The 16,149-nt window shown below is 39.4% G+C and overlaps 1 protein-coding gene across 5 annotated transcripts in view; it reads left to right on the forward strand.

Moving 5' to 3' along the window:
- Positions 1-16,149, forward strand: part of SGCD (sarcoglycan delta) — a 938,618-nt gene that overhangs the window by 560,268 nt on the left and 362,201 nt on the right. For all 5 annotated transcript variants that reach the window (XM_032403596.1, XM_032403597.1, XM_032403598.1 and 2 more), the window contains one exon: positions 8,965-9,153. In XM_032403596.1, coding sequence (XP_032259487.1) covers positions 8,965-9,153 — 189 coding nt within the window. The remainder of the gene's footprint in view (positions 1-8,964; positions 9,154-16,149) is intronic.

A 16,149-nucleotide genomic window follows, 5' to 3' on the forward strand; every position in this document is an offset into this window, starting at 1 on the left:
TCAGCACCCACCTCATGCACACGCTCTCAGTCTCTCTTTCTCTCAAATAAGTCTTTAAAAACATTTTTTCTTGGGGCGCCTGGGTGGCTCAGTTGTTAAGCATCTGCCTTCGGCTCGGGTCATGATCCCAGGGTCCTGGGATCAAGCCCTGCATCGGGCTCCCTGCTCAGCAGGAAGCCTGTTTCTCCCTCTCCCCCTCCCCCTGCTTGTGTTCCCTCTCTTGCTGTCTCTCTCTGTTGAAAAATAAATAAAATCTTTAAAAAAAAAAAAATATTTTTTCTTGACTGTATACTCTTAAGCCTTTTCAAATATATGCACTTGTCTAATTTTTTTTCAGAGAAAATTGTTCAACACTTACTCCAATTCTTAAAAAACTGAAATATGGAATACCTAACTTTTAAATTAATTCACTTATGTGCTTAAAAAGAAGAGGCCATTCTTAGTTCTTAGACCAGGTCACATAAACAAGCATTTGCTCTCATGGATGAATTTACAACAAAAAAGTGTTGATTGTTATATCACAACTAAGAGGAGTTTGTTACAATTTTCTAAATTGTGCCAAATATTAACAAACCAAGACAAATGTATTGTATGGATGGCTGAATGAAAACAACCCTGGAAAGCAGATAGTTTTAAATCATAAACCTCAAAATTAACATGGCTAATGGACAACTATTTATGTGCCAAGATAATCCAAAATGACTGTGATTCCACCCAGACTCCAGATATGTGATGCAGCTGTAGGGGAATGTGGGCCTGCTATTTCCATAAACTGGTTATAGTCGTCTACAGAGATGTGATTCATGTTTACTTGTAAATGTGCTGGAAATATGAACATGCAGCATCATTATCCACAAACCCTAGGTCATTTGATTTGTATTATTTGTCTTAGTTCTGAAGATGATGATAGAGTTATTAGTTGGGCCATTTCAATTCATTACTCCTTATCATAACCTATAAGGTAAGTTGTAGTGGGAGCACAGCCTCTCTGCAAACTGGTCTCTACTCTGTCCTCTGAGCTCACTCAGTGCCCATCTTGCCAGCCACCCTGCTTAATTTAAGCAGGCCCTTAAGACCAGAATGCTTGTTGTGTCCTCTGCTGAAAAACATATTTTACCTCTGGCTCTCACCTTCATCCTCACTTTGTCAGAATGGTCTCCCGTGGTCAGGTGCACTCCATTCTTTACCATGGAACCCTCTTCAGTTTCCTTCTTAACACCTTACTTCATTATAATGGCTTAATCTGTTTACTTGAGTATGGTCCATCTCTCCCGTGAAAGTACAAGCTTGAAGAAAGCAGAAACACGATCCTACTCATTCTTTTGAAGACTGATGTATCCCTAGGATCTCCTGTGGTACTTGGCACATAATAGGTGATCAAAAATATTCTCCTTGTTGAAAAAATAGATTACTATTGGGGATTTCCTCAAAGGCCAGGTCTGTCTTCTGCCTTGTTTCTTCTCTCTTGTGTGTAACTTCACAAAGAGTTGCACTTGTTGACCTTCCCATAAATTCCCTTATGGAACAAGATATTTGTAAAGCCTAGTGGGCAGAAGAGCCTAGCAAGCATTAGTAAAATGCATGTCAATGCCTCTTTGTTCTCAACTCTACCTTATTAGTAGAGCAGATCATGGCCCACAAAATTTTATAGGTCTAAGAGAAAAATCATCAGGAAACTTGATGGCATTATATATGTCTTTAGAAAGTTTGTGGATTATTTTTTAATCATCTCTCAAAACAGAGTGTTCTTCCATAGTAAATGGATAATGCAGATTTTATAACTATTCTCTAGGTATCTCTTTTATTGGGGGGTGAGGGGGAGAAGAGGAAAACATGTCTTCTCCTGGGGAAGAAACCTGTTGAAGTGAAAACACTGAATACAGACAAAGCGAGGGCTTATATCAGTATTAGCCTGGAATATGCTCTCAGCCTCACACAGTTTGCCAGCTTTGTGAGTTTCTGCCCCACTACCTTCCGTCTTTCATATATCAACTGATGAATTGTAAGAGCTGGGGCAATATAGGATTGTCTAGTAGCTATTTGGTACCAATTAGATTTAGGAAGGAAAGCCAACAGGGTATAAAACGTATGAGCGCTTGAGTACAATCAGGTAAGCTTCTGTGTTAAGACATCAAAGCTTGTCAAAGAAGTGGGACTTATCACTCTGAAGCTTAGTGTTGGTGAGCTTAAGCTAAACATAAAATGCAGTGTCCTTAATTAGAAGAGCAGCAGCTACTGGGCTCAGGGACCAGTTAAGCTGGGCCTGGCTTGAGGATCTTTGTGAGGACTTCACCATGAACGTGGGATTTGTAGAAATACTCCAATGGCACCTTTGACTGATGTTGGGCATTTGTGAGGCCATTCAGAAAAGCTTCATGGGCATCAGAAAGTCACTAAGGTATTGGTGGTGGCTGCAATGGCCGAAGTGAAACACACCGCCCAAGAAAAGGTTGTTCACAAGTCTAGGTCATTAAGACAGATACTGTTCTTGAGATTGACACATTAAATTAGTATCAGGCCTTGATTCTGTAATGTTACATGATCCCAGGTAAGAACATTTGGATGTGTGGGACCATGAGGTTATAGCTCTCAAAACCATGCTTTAGAATATGTCCATCCAAAATGTCCTTCTTTGGAAACTCAACATCTATTATATTTAGCAGCTACTTAACCCATGACTATCTTTGGTTATTGTATTATTGCATTGCCTCAACTGTCTGTAGTTCCTCCCTATCTAATAGCAGAACAACAGAAAATTCTGTATTCGTTCTCTGGAAAATATAATCCTATTACATTTTGTGTGCAAAAAATACATTATCTTCAACTGAATATGTTTATAAACAGGTAAACACTGAACATAGCCCCATAAAGGAATAGACTAATGCTTTGGATTTAAGCCTACTTTACATCAGTATAATCTAATGTGCATTTGGAAAGGCAGTCAACTTGTGTAAATTTTCATTCTTTTACTTCTGACCTTATAGCTTTCTGTTATTGGAGGATGTGTTTTGTTACTTGGTCTTGGCTTGATTTTTACTCATTCATCAAATAACTATGCACGTATATACACGCACACATAAAATTTCATGTAATTACACACATAAACACACCGTTGTTTAGGTGCTCTTGTAGTTCAGAGAACTTTTATTCATTCATTCATTCGTTCATTTAAGATTTTATTTATTTGTGTGTGAGAGAGAAAGAGAGAGACAGCAAGCCAATACAAGTAGGGGAAGCAGCGGCAGAGGGAGAAGCAGACTCCCCACTGAACAAGGAGCCTGATGCTGGACTCAATCCCAGGACCCTGGCCTCATGACCTGAACCAAAGGCAGATGCTTAACGACTGAGCCACCCAGGCATCCTGGTTCAAAGAACTTTGAAATACTTAAAAGCGTTTAGGATGTATTCAGAGGGATGACCTATATCACTGTAAAATATGTTGTATAACAATATAAAGAAGTTCCCAAAGACTGATGAAAGGTACTAGTCTTAGGATTCCCAAGAAGAGAGTGTATTTGGATATAGAGGGGCTCCTTTGTAAAATTCACATGCCTAGTGCACCCCAGCAGATGCAGGTAAGCTGAGATTTCTTTTTCATGTCAGAGGAGATCTCTGCACATTTAAAAACCAAGACACCAAACGTTGCAAAGGGCATAATATTCAATATAATGCTGAAAGAGGACAGGGGAAGCGAAAGCTCCAGGGCAAGAACACAGTGAAAATGTGAAGAATGGCAGAGTTAAAAAAAATGTGTGTATGTGTATGTATATATATGTATATATGTATGTATATATGTGTATATATATATATATAGAGAGAGAGAGAGAGAGACACATGGGAGGAAAATGGGTGATCTCATGAGAAACAGTGCAAGTAGAGGCAAGGACTGGGCCAGGGATATATCTCTATGTTCGATCTAAATTCATGCTCTCAAAGCATGGTCTCTGGGCCACAAGTATCAGAATCGATTTTGGTGTGTGTTAAAAACACAGATTCCTGGGATGCATGGCCGACTTACTGAATTAGTTAGACTTTCTTGGTGTGGGGCCTAGGAATGTGCATTTAATCAATTTCTGCAAAGTATTCTTATCTACTCAAAAGTCCAAAAATCACTCCCAGCGGAAGACAGATAAACAGTGCCATCCACTGTGCTCAGCTAAGCGGTGATGTCTCATGGTGGTGTTACACTGAGGTCTTGCCGTATGCGGGGGGTCCTTTATGGGAGGGACTAGAGGAGGATCCAAGTTTCATGAGGCCTGAAGCCTAACCAATTTATTGGGCTATTTCAAGGGGGAAAAAAAAAACCTAAAAAATTACCAATACAAACACATTAAAAACATGAATATACTTAGAATGAGAAAGGAAATTAAATTATTAATTTTTAAAAGGCCTATCATAAAATCTAGAAAAATAATATTGTGAATAATTAACTGACATACTTTTTCTACACTTTTTGGTTGCATAGCCTTTGATTGCCTCTTCGTATGACAGCTGTTTGGCACTATCACTTTCTTGTACAGACAATAGAAAGATCGTTGTCTCTTATGGCAATTTCAACAGAACTGAGGTTTTTTTATTGCTGGTTGTGATATGTAAAGAATGCAACTTTACATACAGAATATAAACACACAGTGCATATAACCCACAAACATAAAAATTCCAATTTTGTTTTCCATGATTCCCATTAAAAAAAAATGGTGGAGCATTTATCATTTTATACGCTGAATTGAATATATTCTTGTCAGGAGAGAATTTCTGTTTTGACTAGGTGTCAGAATTAAATTCTACTTGAAATTTTACATATCTGATGATTGAAAAAAAAATGCACCTAGCTTCTGGCTTTTGCACTACCCATATATTTCTGGTGCTGGCCATTATAGGACATATTTACATCACGTCGTGTGCTTTGGTCCTGTACCTTCACCACACTCTACTTGGTGAGTTGACACCAAGGGTGGAAGAAGAATTTCTGGAAGACATTCCTACACTAGGAGGGCTAGAAAATAATGTACCTCTACAGGGAAGTGTCTGCAAATGATATAAACATTTACTACACACAAATCATAGGAACCCCCAATTTACCTTCCTGTTAGTTGGAGCTCCAAAATTAATGGAAATCCTCCAAATCCACCCAACAAAAAGGGAGTTTGAAAAATACAAGGTCTTAACTAGTTGTAATTAAAACATCTTACTTTAGCTAATTTTATAAAAATGGGTGATACTGTTAATGCATTACTGGGGGGGTACCTCCCAGAGTCATGAAAGGGGCCTGGCCAAGAGAGGACCTTCAACTTCAACTTCATACCCTGGAGGGTTTTCTACTGGGGAGGATCAAAAAGAAACACAGATTGGAGATTATCTTTCTTCTTATGTTTTCATCATTTCAACATGTTTCAGTATTGCCTAGAAAAATTAATGTACTCAGCATATCTAAATTTTCCCTTTTTATGCAGCATTATTAACAGATGTATCCATTTCCTTACATTTGGTTGTCATAGCTTCCTGTTGGCACCATTTGTACAAAATTGCTCTCTCCCTTCCCTGTTCTTTCTTTTTTCCCCTTCCCTTCTGAATGGCACACTGGAGCATTTTTGTTTTATGTGGCTCATTAAACTAGACAGTTGGTATGGTTGGAGACTCAAGAGCCCTCATGATAGACAGAACAGGCTACTACACATGCATGAGGGAGCTGAGTTCGAATCCCCACTCGGCTTTTAATTTGTTGCATGACTTGAAAGAGAACTACTTCCCCTTCCTGGTTCAAGCACCTCAGCTAGTCAGTGAACATGGTGGGCAAATCTGTGGTTCCGAGGAGTCCAAGTTCTCTTCCAAGCCCTCAGAGAAGCTCTGCTTTTTTTTTTTTTTTTTTTTTTTGCTGTTTCATATTCTAGAATTTGTTTCAGGCTTTGTGTCTTAAAATGGTCATACTATTAAAAAAATAGATTGAAGGCCATTTTTTTTAGAGAAGTAGTCTCTAAAGTAGTAGTCTCTATGGAATAATCTAGGGAAAAATTTTTTTTTTTTACCATTCTAATTCCATGGTAGAGCTCAGAATTTGAATTTGTGTTTGTCAGAAGTTTATTTTGGAGCCTGATGCATAGTCAGGGTTGAGAGATGTTATTCTAGACCAGTGGTATGCAACCTTGTCTATACTTTAAGATTACATGGGACCCTTTAAAAATGCTGATGCGTGGGTCCTACCTTTGTGATTATTATTGAATCGACCTGAGCATGTAGATTTTTAAAATCTCCACGGCTGTCTCTGATGCACACCCAGGATTGAGAAACCCTAACAGAGACAATCACTGCATTCTGTCAATATCTAACAATCTTTGTAAGAAAAAAAAAATCACAAATGTGATATCCATATACCCAGTCTCTTATAAGTATTTATTGAACATGTCACTTCCACTTTAAAGCTAAATTATGTAATTCCCACATTGGTTGGGGCAAATGTCAAAGAAAAAGCAACTGGTGTGGTGCCAAGACCTCTAGCTTCTGCACCCTGGCTTGTGAAGAATTTCTCACTGTTCATCATTCCTGCAAGGGTCCAAAATTGTTATCTTTGTCCTTGCCCTACCACAAACCCTATATCCATGCACAAGTGGGTCAGCTCTAGTCTTAAATCAGCTCATTCATAAAATTAGTTGATTGGAAATAAAGGACCTTGCAGATAAGATTTTAAGATTCTTTGCTCATTTCCGTAACTTACAGAATATGTTTTAATGGAAAAGAAAGGCCTAATTTCCTTCAAATTTAGAAGACATTTTTACCCCTTCTAGTTGATCTTGATGTGTAAAAAAAAAAGAGCAATGACTTTGTTGTGTTTCAGTGTTGTTACAACACAACCCCAATCTATAGAATTCTAAGGAGCTAAGTTAACGAAATGGAGATGCTCTTGTAACATGAAGTTCACTGCTTGCTTGGGAACCCAGTACTTTGGGAGGCTAAAGTGAAAATGTGCAGGGATACTAAAAATGGATTCTCCCACATGGTGCTTGGCTTAAACTTCTATATATCCCCAGACGGCAGAAGCTTTTATAGCAGACAGGAAATCATTCATTCAGTCATCATTTATGCATTTGTTTTCTCACTCATTCATGCCATACACATATATTTAAATAAATACTCTTGTGAGAACCTGATTTTGGCACTAGGGTAGTTAGAATAAGATAGATGTCATGTAGGACTTCATTGGACATTTCCATTGGCCATGGGTTTTTCAGTGGAGTTCCACTTATGTCCAAAGGCCTTGAGTTCTCAAGGGGATTTTTAGATTTTATGTGTACATTTTAATGATTATCTAGGAACTGTAAAGTAATCATATTCCAACCATCTGGAAGATGACCTAATAACCAAGGATGTGATTTTAGGAACCCACATTGTGTTTGTCACCATGGTCACTTTGGTACCACGCAGAACACATTTAATTGGTATTTTTTTTAAGATTTTATTTATTTGAGAGAAAGAGATTGAGTGGGAGGGAGGGAAAGGGAGAGAGAATCTCAAGCAGACTCCCTGCTGAGTGCAGAGCCCCATGCGGGGCTCCATCTCAGGACAGGCAGATCAGGACTTGAGCCAAAACCAAGAGTTGGATGCTTAACCGACTGAGCCACCCAGGTGCCCCACAAATTTAATTGCTGTTGACTAAGATGAAAATAAACAGAGGTAAGATTTATTCTTAGGGAATGCAGTATGCTTACAAGAGGGCCAAATGAAGTAAAGATTTCAAAATAAGGGTTGTGCAGGTATTTGTATGGGGAAAAGCTGTGGGGCTATGTTGTCATGTGGCTCATGGCAGAGTAGGGATGATCTACTCTGAAGATGCTGTGCTAAAGCCCTGGGTACCTCATTGTGCCACTTAGTTTTAGGAAATCATCATCCTTTGTAGTAGTCTGTTATTTGTCCATTTTGAATGATACACGTTCGTAGATTTGTTTGTATTTAATTTTAAAAATTTGTTTTGGTTTTAGAGTTCTATGGAAGTGGTAAGTTTACTTAGATTTGTGTTGACACCTAATTAGTAGTGCTAGTATAAAGATCATTTTGTCAACAGCAGGGATTAGGGAAAGCTTCCTTACTTTAAGGGGGATTAGTCTATTACTTAGTAATGACAAATATTTTTCTAACTTACCTCGCTGTACTATAATCACTGTTTAACGAGTTCATTCCTCCCATTAGCCTGCAAGCTCCTGGAAGGCATACCCACATCTTCCTTGACTTTGAGCCTCCTTTATGTTTATTAAATAAATGAGTTGATTAAAAATAATAAATAAGTAAGTTGATTGGCCACAATTGGGATTGTGTAACTCCTCAGGAATAAGTCATCACGTGATGAGGTTTCTGTCAAGGGAGGCATTTAAGCATAGGCTGTCACTTGAAGACTCCTGAGTCCAGTGAGGCTTAATCTGTGCCCATCAACATCCCTTTGAATTCTAAAGTAGGGGGGAAGATGAAAATTGTTACTTTTTCCCCTGACTTTCTGGCAGTGCAGGATGATTGCATTTGAGATCATTTTACCCCCCAAATAAATTGCCTGAATAGTATTTATCATACCACCATGATGGACTGCTGAGGTTCATTTATTTTCTCAGACAAATTCTCAGTTGTACCCTCAGGACTTGGGTAGGTGGTTGAGTATCTCCCTCACAAAGATGCTGGAATTCTAGGAGTCATTTGGAAAATGGCTTCCTAGGGGTCCTGTTCCTCCCATGGTGTGTGTGCCTGTGGATGTCTCAGTATACATCACGAGAGATGGCTGCATAAAATGAGGGGACTCATACGGCATCCGCAGGAGCCACTTTTGTCCAGAGGAAGCAGATTTTTGGAGTTGTCAGGAGGATGGAAACGTACAGATAGCAACCAGCCATATCTCTTCATCAGTTGGTTTTTTTTTTCTTTTCTTTTTTTCCCCCCTCTCAGCAGTTTAATGTAAGTGCTTCTCTCTCGCCTCGTGTATTTCAGATGCCTCAGGAACAATACACACACCACCGGAGCACCATGCCCAGCTCCGAGGGGCCACAGGTATACAAGGTGGGCATTTATGGCTGGCGGAAAAGATGCCTGTATTTCTTTGTCCTACTCCTGATGATTTTAATACTGGTGAACTTGGCCATGACCATCTGGATTCTCAAAGTCATGAACTTCACAATTGTAAGTAAAAAAACACACGTTCCTTTAGCCCTTCTTGGGGGAAGGGAAAGCGTGGAGCAAGAAGAAGGAATGTGGAAAAGTGGGGGTAGTAGGATTCAAAATGTCTTGCAGCCTGGCATTTGGTTAAAAAGTATTGCTGTTCAGATTATGTGTGGGATCTGCCTCTGTCTCATCTCTACTCCTCAGTGGCTGGGAGTCCAAGTTAGAGTCATTTCCCTCCTTTGCAGTCTCTTGTATGCTTTCCCTCCATTTTGATAACTGTGTTTCTGTCTCCTGGAGTTTCCAAGCCCTTTGAGTAAATAATGCAGGAAGAAATATGGGCCAAATTCAAAGTACTGAGTTTTCCCAAATTTTGGTAGTGATTGTGAAAGGGTTTGTGAGGTAGAGGGCAGCAATATCTGAGTAGAATAAGGCTTTGTGGATTATCTGAGAGTTTTAACTGTCTATATATACCTCGTAGCTCATTGCTCTGGTTAATTGAGATTCTCCTTGATTTTTAGGAGGCCAATTTTCTTTGCCACTGCCTGAGCAGGATGGAAATGAGGGAAGGGTAGCTATGCTTCACCTTTTTTTTTTTTTTAAGAATTTGTGTTTATGCTTCTTTGAAGAAATTCTTGTTTTTGGTAGTTAGGGGCACTATGCACATTGAATATTTACTTATTAAAGTTTAAATGAAAAGAAAATTCTGGAAATATGATTTCTGGAGTTATCCTGAGAGATTCTGGCAGTATAAGTACTTTCATTTTTAGTGAACGCATAGTGGGTAGTAAGCTGCTGCCCTGAGATTACTTTTGTTTCTTGGGACATCAAAAGTAAACAATTAGATTGCCAATATAAATAAATCCTGTTTGATAAAGAAATGTGACCATGATACAATTAACAGGAAGGTTTTTCATATGAAACTCCCCAGTAGGATAGTGGATTTTTGCCTTTTCTGGATTGTAAAGTTCATTTTTAGCCTTAACCCATTCTGCATAGTTGTACTTCCCTGCCTTTGCGGGAGCAGTATCTTCTGCTTAGGCTGCTTTTCTTCATCATCTTGATGTTCCTATAGCTGCCTGGTAAAACCTCTGATCCTCCTGTAGCCCCATTTATCTATTTCTTATTATACTCATCACCCTGGAGAATAATTTTTCCCTGTGTTTCACAGACAGACTAACTTTGAAAAGAGTGAGAGCTGCATCTTTTTAGAGCTTATGGCTCTAAGAGGTGTCCGGAGTCCATATGGTGCTAAATCCAAAGGACCACAATTGCCATCGGTTGATGTGTGTGTTCTGTGATGTTTTTATTTTTTATTTATTATTATTTTTAAAGATTTATTTATTTATTTTAGAGAGAGAGTGTGTGCACGAGTGGGGGGAGGGGCAGAGGGAGAGGGAGAGAGAGAATCTTCAGGCAGACTTCCCACTGAGCACAGAGCCCTACACAGGGCTTGATTCCAGGACCCCGAGATCATGAACTGAGCCAAAATCAAGAGCTGGCTGTGTAACGGGTTGAGCTACCCAGGTTCCCCTGTGATGTTTTTATTTTTTGTTTCATGAACTTATAAAGTGGAAAAGCTTTTGTTTTGCACCATTAATTAAGGGAAGACTGAAGCTAGGGCAGTAGAATGGAGAATAAAGATGTAAAAGACATTTATTTAAAAGATGGTGTTGGCGTACCTCAACTAGGATATAGGAGATGAAGGATTGGAAGAAATTCTGGAACATTGCCAGATTCTGGCTGGTGAGATAGTTGAATGGTGGGGTCCAAAAAGCAAGATAGAATTCATTACTTCCCCATCGGAACTTAGCTGGAACTCATGTACCCGCTAACCCCCGTTATTTGGGCTATTTCTGTGATTTTTACCTAATCTCATGTGAAGTTAAGTTATAGAACCTGAAAGATTTGGGGGTGAGTGTGGTGGAGAATATGAACTCAAATCTTGAAAACTGTGATATCGTACAACTATGGCTTCTAGAGTGTGTATTTATCTGGCAAGCTTAATAGGGGTATATGTAAATGTATATTGAGTGACAATTCACTTTGATTGTATGTGAGCTTGGGGAGCAATGTGACAGTAAGGTAATAATCTATTTGAAATAGGCTATTTCCTGTAGTTAACTAAATTGATTGCCAAAATTGAGAGTTCTTAAAGCTTTACCAAACCAAGTACTTACTGAGGTGAGAATAATGCCATTATTAGCCATAATTGGTGCTTTATAATCATAATGCATTTGAGCAACTAGAGCTGAAGTGTCAGAAAATTGATCTTTCCCTGCAAGCTAAAAGCATATTTTTCCATCAGTCACAGTATAAAACATATTCTTTTAGAATTATAATTCTATTCCACAAATAGTAATTTACTGACGTGAAGATCTTGAGAAAGAATAAGGTATTAACCAATTTTATATTGGTTATGTCGGGTGAAAGAGCAAGGAAATCAATGGGATAACAGTTAAGCATTTTATGCAGGGATTTTAAAATATTGTCAACAGAAAAGAGTGATTTTTTTTTTTTTTTTACATCTGGGATATTCAATAATTTGCGATTTGGGAAAGTTCACAGTATAATCAAGCCCTCTGAGTAATAATGAACCAAGAGAGTGATGTCATATGAAAGTACTTAGGAGGGCTTGGCAACATATCCAAGATCGGATATCCAGAATTTTACTTTGTGGTCAGACTTGTGTTCTCTGCCATCCCCAAGGATATATGCTGGAAGAGCCCTTCCATTACAGCAGTCTGGACAAATAGCCAACCAAGTTTTCTTGGTCCCAGAGGTAAATCAGAAGACAGATGGTTTTGCTCTCCTGTGCTCTTCGCAGAATATTCTGGTGTTCGTTATAAGGCAGGAGAGCAGGATGACAGTTCGGTTCTCAATTTTCCCATACATGGAGGAGTGTGTGTTTTCCCTATACTGTGAACCCCCGTAATTCAAACTATCCTGGTTAATCAACACATTGTGCTGTACAGGGGACTACTATTTGCTAAATGTTTTGTCTGTTAGTGTATTCTGTTAGTCCCTGTCCTTGACCCTTAAAATATCTCTCATTTAATTTTCACAACAACTTTATAAATTAGGTATTATCTCCATTTTAATTAAAAAAAATGCTCAGATGGAGCACTGGGTGTTATGCACAAACAATGAATCACGGAACACTACATCTAAAACTAATGATGTAATGTATGGTGATTAACATAACAATAAAAAATTTTTAAAAAATGCTCAGAGAATTTAAGTGACGTGCTGAAGGACACACAGCTAATAAATGGAAGATCTAGTGTTTGACTTCAAAGCCCAACCCTTCCCACTACACTGTACTCCTCCCCATAATTGTTCTAACGATCCAGCTCTTCAACAAAACCATACAGCTGCCACAAGGCTCGCCGTCTTTGTGGCCAGCCCACCGTCTCTAATCTGATCACACATGTCCCTTCCATCTGAAATAGCCATTGACATTTTCTGCGTAGAGTAGTTCCCTGATAGTTATGAATGTTCAGTCCTCATGTCGTTTCTCTTTGCACTGTATCTGTTGACCCTCTCCCTCCACGGTCTCAGCCTTCTGTTTTATCCCCTTGTTGTGTTCATCTAAACATTTAATATAAACTTAGTAATAATTTCTATGTCATAGGGTGACATGGAGACTCAGTGAGTTAATTTGTGTTGAGCATTTATGGCAGCCTCTGACCCATAGGAAGACTTGATATTGGCAACAGAAAGTCATGAGAGACCCTATGCCATAGTGTCATGGTTAAGGGCTCAGACTCTGGAGATGGATGCTCTACATACAGATCTGGCTTCTGCTGCTTATTTTGTCAAGTTCCTCAGCTGCTCTGTGCTGTGGTTTCCTGGGAGTAATAGCAGTACCTGCCAATTTATAGGATTGTTGTGAAGAGTACATGAGATGATGAGTATAAACTATTTAGAATGGAGCTTGGCACATAGTAAGTTATGTTACTGTTTGCTATAATCATTGCCATCGTAACTTTTTGAAGGCTTATTTTATACCAGGCACTATGCTGCTGCATTTTATAAGTATTATCTAACTTAATCCTTATGTGAGTAGGTAATATTGTGGTACCAACTTGACAAGGATGGGGAGAAGCTCAATAACTTGATTTGTGATCGCATAGCTCTAAGGTGGCAGAGTAAAGATTTGATTCCAAGCAGTCTGGCTCCGGAAACTGGTCTCTTAGCCATTGTGATATATTGTGGGGCAGTACAAAAAGTCCTAGCATGGGAGGGGTGGGGGGTGTTGGCCGGCTTAGTCCATGGAGTGTGTGACTCTTGATCTCAAGGTTGTGAGTTCAAGCCCCATGTTTGGCATAGAGCTTACTTAAAAAAAGCAAAAACAAAAACAAAAAAAAAAACAGTCAAATGTCAGGGAACTAGATGCCTAGCTGGCCATGAACTACATCACCTTTTTTCTCTGAGACTCCGTATAGAAATGAACACATTAAACTAGGTGTCTTTAAGACTTTAAGGTATCTTCCTTTTGGAACACTATGGTTTTATCTTTTGGGCTTTGCCTTGACCATGTGTGATCTCACTCCATAGAGGGCGGCTGCGGCTGCCAACACTGTCTAGCACCCCCAGTCCACATAATGTGGCCTCGAAGACCTCCCCAAATATTCCATATTTATCATCTACAGTATCATTTAGCAAAATTGCTTATTAAGTGATAAAATTTAAAAGGCTTGGGAATTATCAATAGATGGCACGATCTCTTAGCCTAGTTGAGTGTGAAGTCATTCATTGTTAGACAAAAGAGGAGCTTAGGAGTCACCTCATCAGATACCCTCATTTTGTAGATGATGGAATCAAAGCGGAAAGTGAGGTTGCCTGACACAGCTGTGTGGCCCTAACCATGCCAGGGACTTCTCAGGAACAGGGCTTATGCTCTATTTATATTTGTAGCCCTAACCCAGTGCCAGTATACAATAGGCTTCCAATATGTGCTTGTCAATTATAAATTGCCTTTGTACAGATCACATTCATGGGATATTGGATGCCCAGTGCCTGGTCAGTGCAGGTCACATGATAAGTCCTCTGTAAATTAGAGTGTTCTATACCTCATTTAATAGATAACTTCTGTTTCTCTTTCCATTCATTAAAATTATAAAGTTCAAACCATTTTATTAGTGGTTATATAAGAAATGAATGTCTATTTGTTTAATAAAAACTCAGAACTTAATGATTTTCCCATATAGTCCTCACAAAAACCCTATGGGGACGGCACCACCATTGCCCATATTTTATAGGTAAGGAAGCGGAGGCTCCGAGAAGTGTGGTAACTTGCCCAAGGTCACGCCGTCAGTGAGCGATGAAGCTGGGATTGGGTCACAGGGAGTCTGGCTCTAGAGCCCATGCTCTTAATCAGTACACTATGCTGCCCATTTTCCAAGTGCTATTTTTCATGAAGACAAATTGAATTTGTTCAGTGCAATGTCTAAAACATGATTTATTTACCCTAAAGTTAGATAAAGATCCACTGAGGGTCAGAGGAAGGCATTCTAATACTTGTAAATTGGACACATTGTAAAACAGTAAAAGCCAGAGAGAATGGACAGTGTGTTCCATAACTCAGAACACTGACGTATCATCTGTTTGTCTGTCTGGAGAAGGCTCAAGGAACCAGGACCCAGTCAAACTAACTCAAGTAGAGGGGAGTGAGGATACACATGCCCTGGGAAGAGGAGAGGAATCTCATGGGTACGTGCGAGCACCTCACAGCAGAGGGACCAAGAGCACTGGCAGGAACCAAGGCTGCTGTGGGGATGCCCACCCTCTTGTTGTCCTGGACCACGTGGCATTCACGCCCTGGGACATTTGCTTCTGTTTGCAGGCCAGGTTCCTTCCGCTTTTGTTGTTCCTTCAACTAACTCCCTGTGTTAATTCAGGTTTTCTGCTTCTTTGCCATTTAAGCACATATTTATCTGCCCTTGACCTTCCCTTTATAATGACCTTTCCTCTCCAGTTCCCACCTCTACCTGCCCCCGTCTCTTGTTACCCAGGTGACATCCCAGAGAGGGAACTGCATTGGCCCAGACGTTGCACATCACACAGTAACTCGTTCGCATGTCTGGACACTGAGGAAGATGCCCCATCAGCAGTGGGCTGGCAGGACAAAGCCATGATTCTCAGAGTCCTGCTCTTTGGGCAGCCTGGCCAGGTCTTCCCTCCCATTAGGTCAGACAGACACTTGAAAATCGTATCTACATTTGATCTTCTATAAACACTACCTTTTTAAATCTTTTCTCTTTTTTCTCATTTGTTCTTGAAGCCTTCCCAGATTAAACTGACCACTCCGTCTTCTGTGTTCTGCCATACCTGCTGTCGGGGGGGGAGGGGGCATTCAGTAGTGCATTTATTTATTTTCCTGGCCCTCTCCCTTGTTAGGCTGTGAACTCCAGAGACAGGAACCTTAAACTATTCATATATGAATCCGCAAGTTTAAGCACCTTGCTTACCACATAGTATTTAGAATGTTTATTGAATAAATGAAAAGGAAAAAAATCATGAATAGCCCGTCACTTTAAATTAAAATGTGTAAAGATGGGTTAATAGAGCTTTATATAGCTTTTAAAATGAACTATTAGTTCATTTATTAAGGTAGACAGATCACAAATGAGATGAGTACTTGAATTTGATTATGAAAAGGTATTTTTAATACAGACACTCCCTCCTGTGTATCAACTACCTGCTGCATTTTAATTCCATGAGAAGAGTAATAACGGAGTGTGTGAAACAGAATTGAAACAGGAGATGTCATCCTAGTTAATATACAGATTTGCTCAGCAAATGAAAGAAAATGATATTATTGGCTTTAGTTAGACTTTTCATTTAACACTGTTAATGAATATATCGTGTATGTGAGCAGCATTCACTTGAGCTCCTATGCTGAGAGCATCATGCTTCTGACCCTCAGTGCTTTGACTCTTGTGGTCACTTTCTATCCATTAGCTCAAATTCATCAACCTGAAAAACTGCCAAAACGTTATTTTTTTTAAGGTG

The sequence above is a fragment of the Phoca vitulina genome, unplaced genomic scaffold (genome assembly GCF_004348235.1).
Source record: "Phoca vitulina isolate PV1807 unplaced genomic scaffold, GSC_HSeal_1.0 scaffold6, whole genome shotgun sequence".
Classification (NCBI taxonomy): domain Eukaryota; kingdom Metazoa; phylum Chordata; class Mammalia; order Carnivora; family Phocidae; genus Phoca; species Phoca vitulina.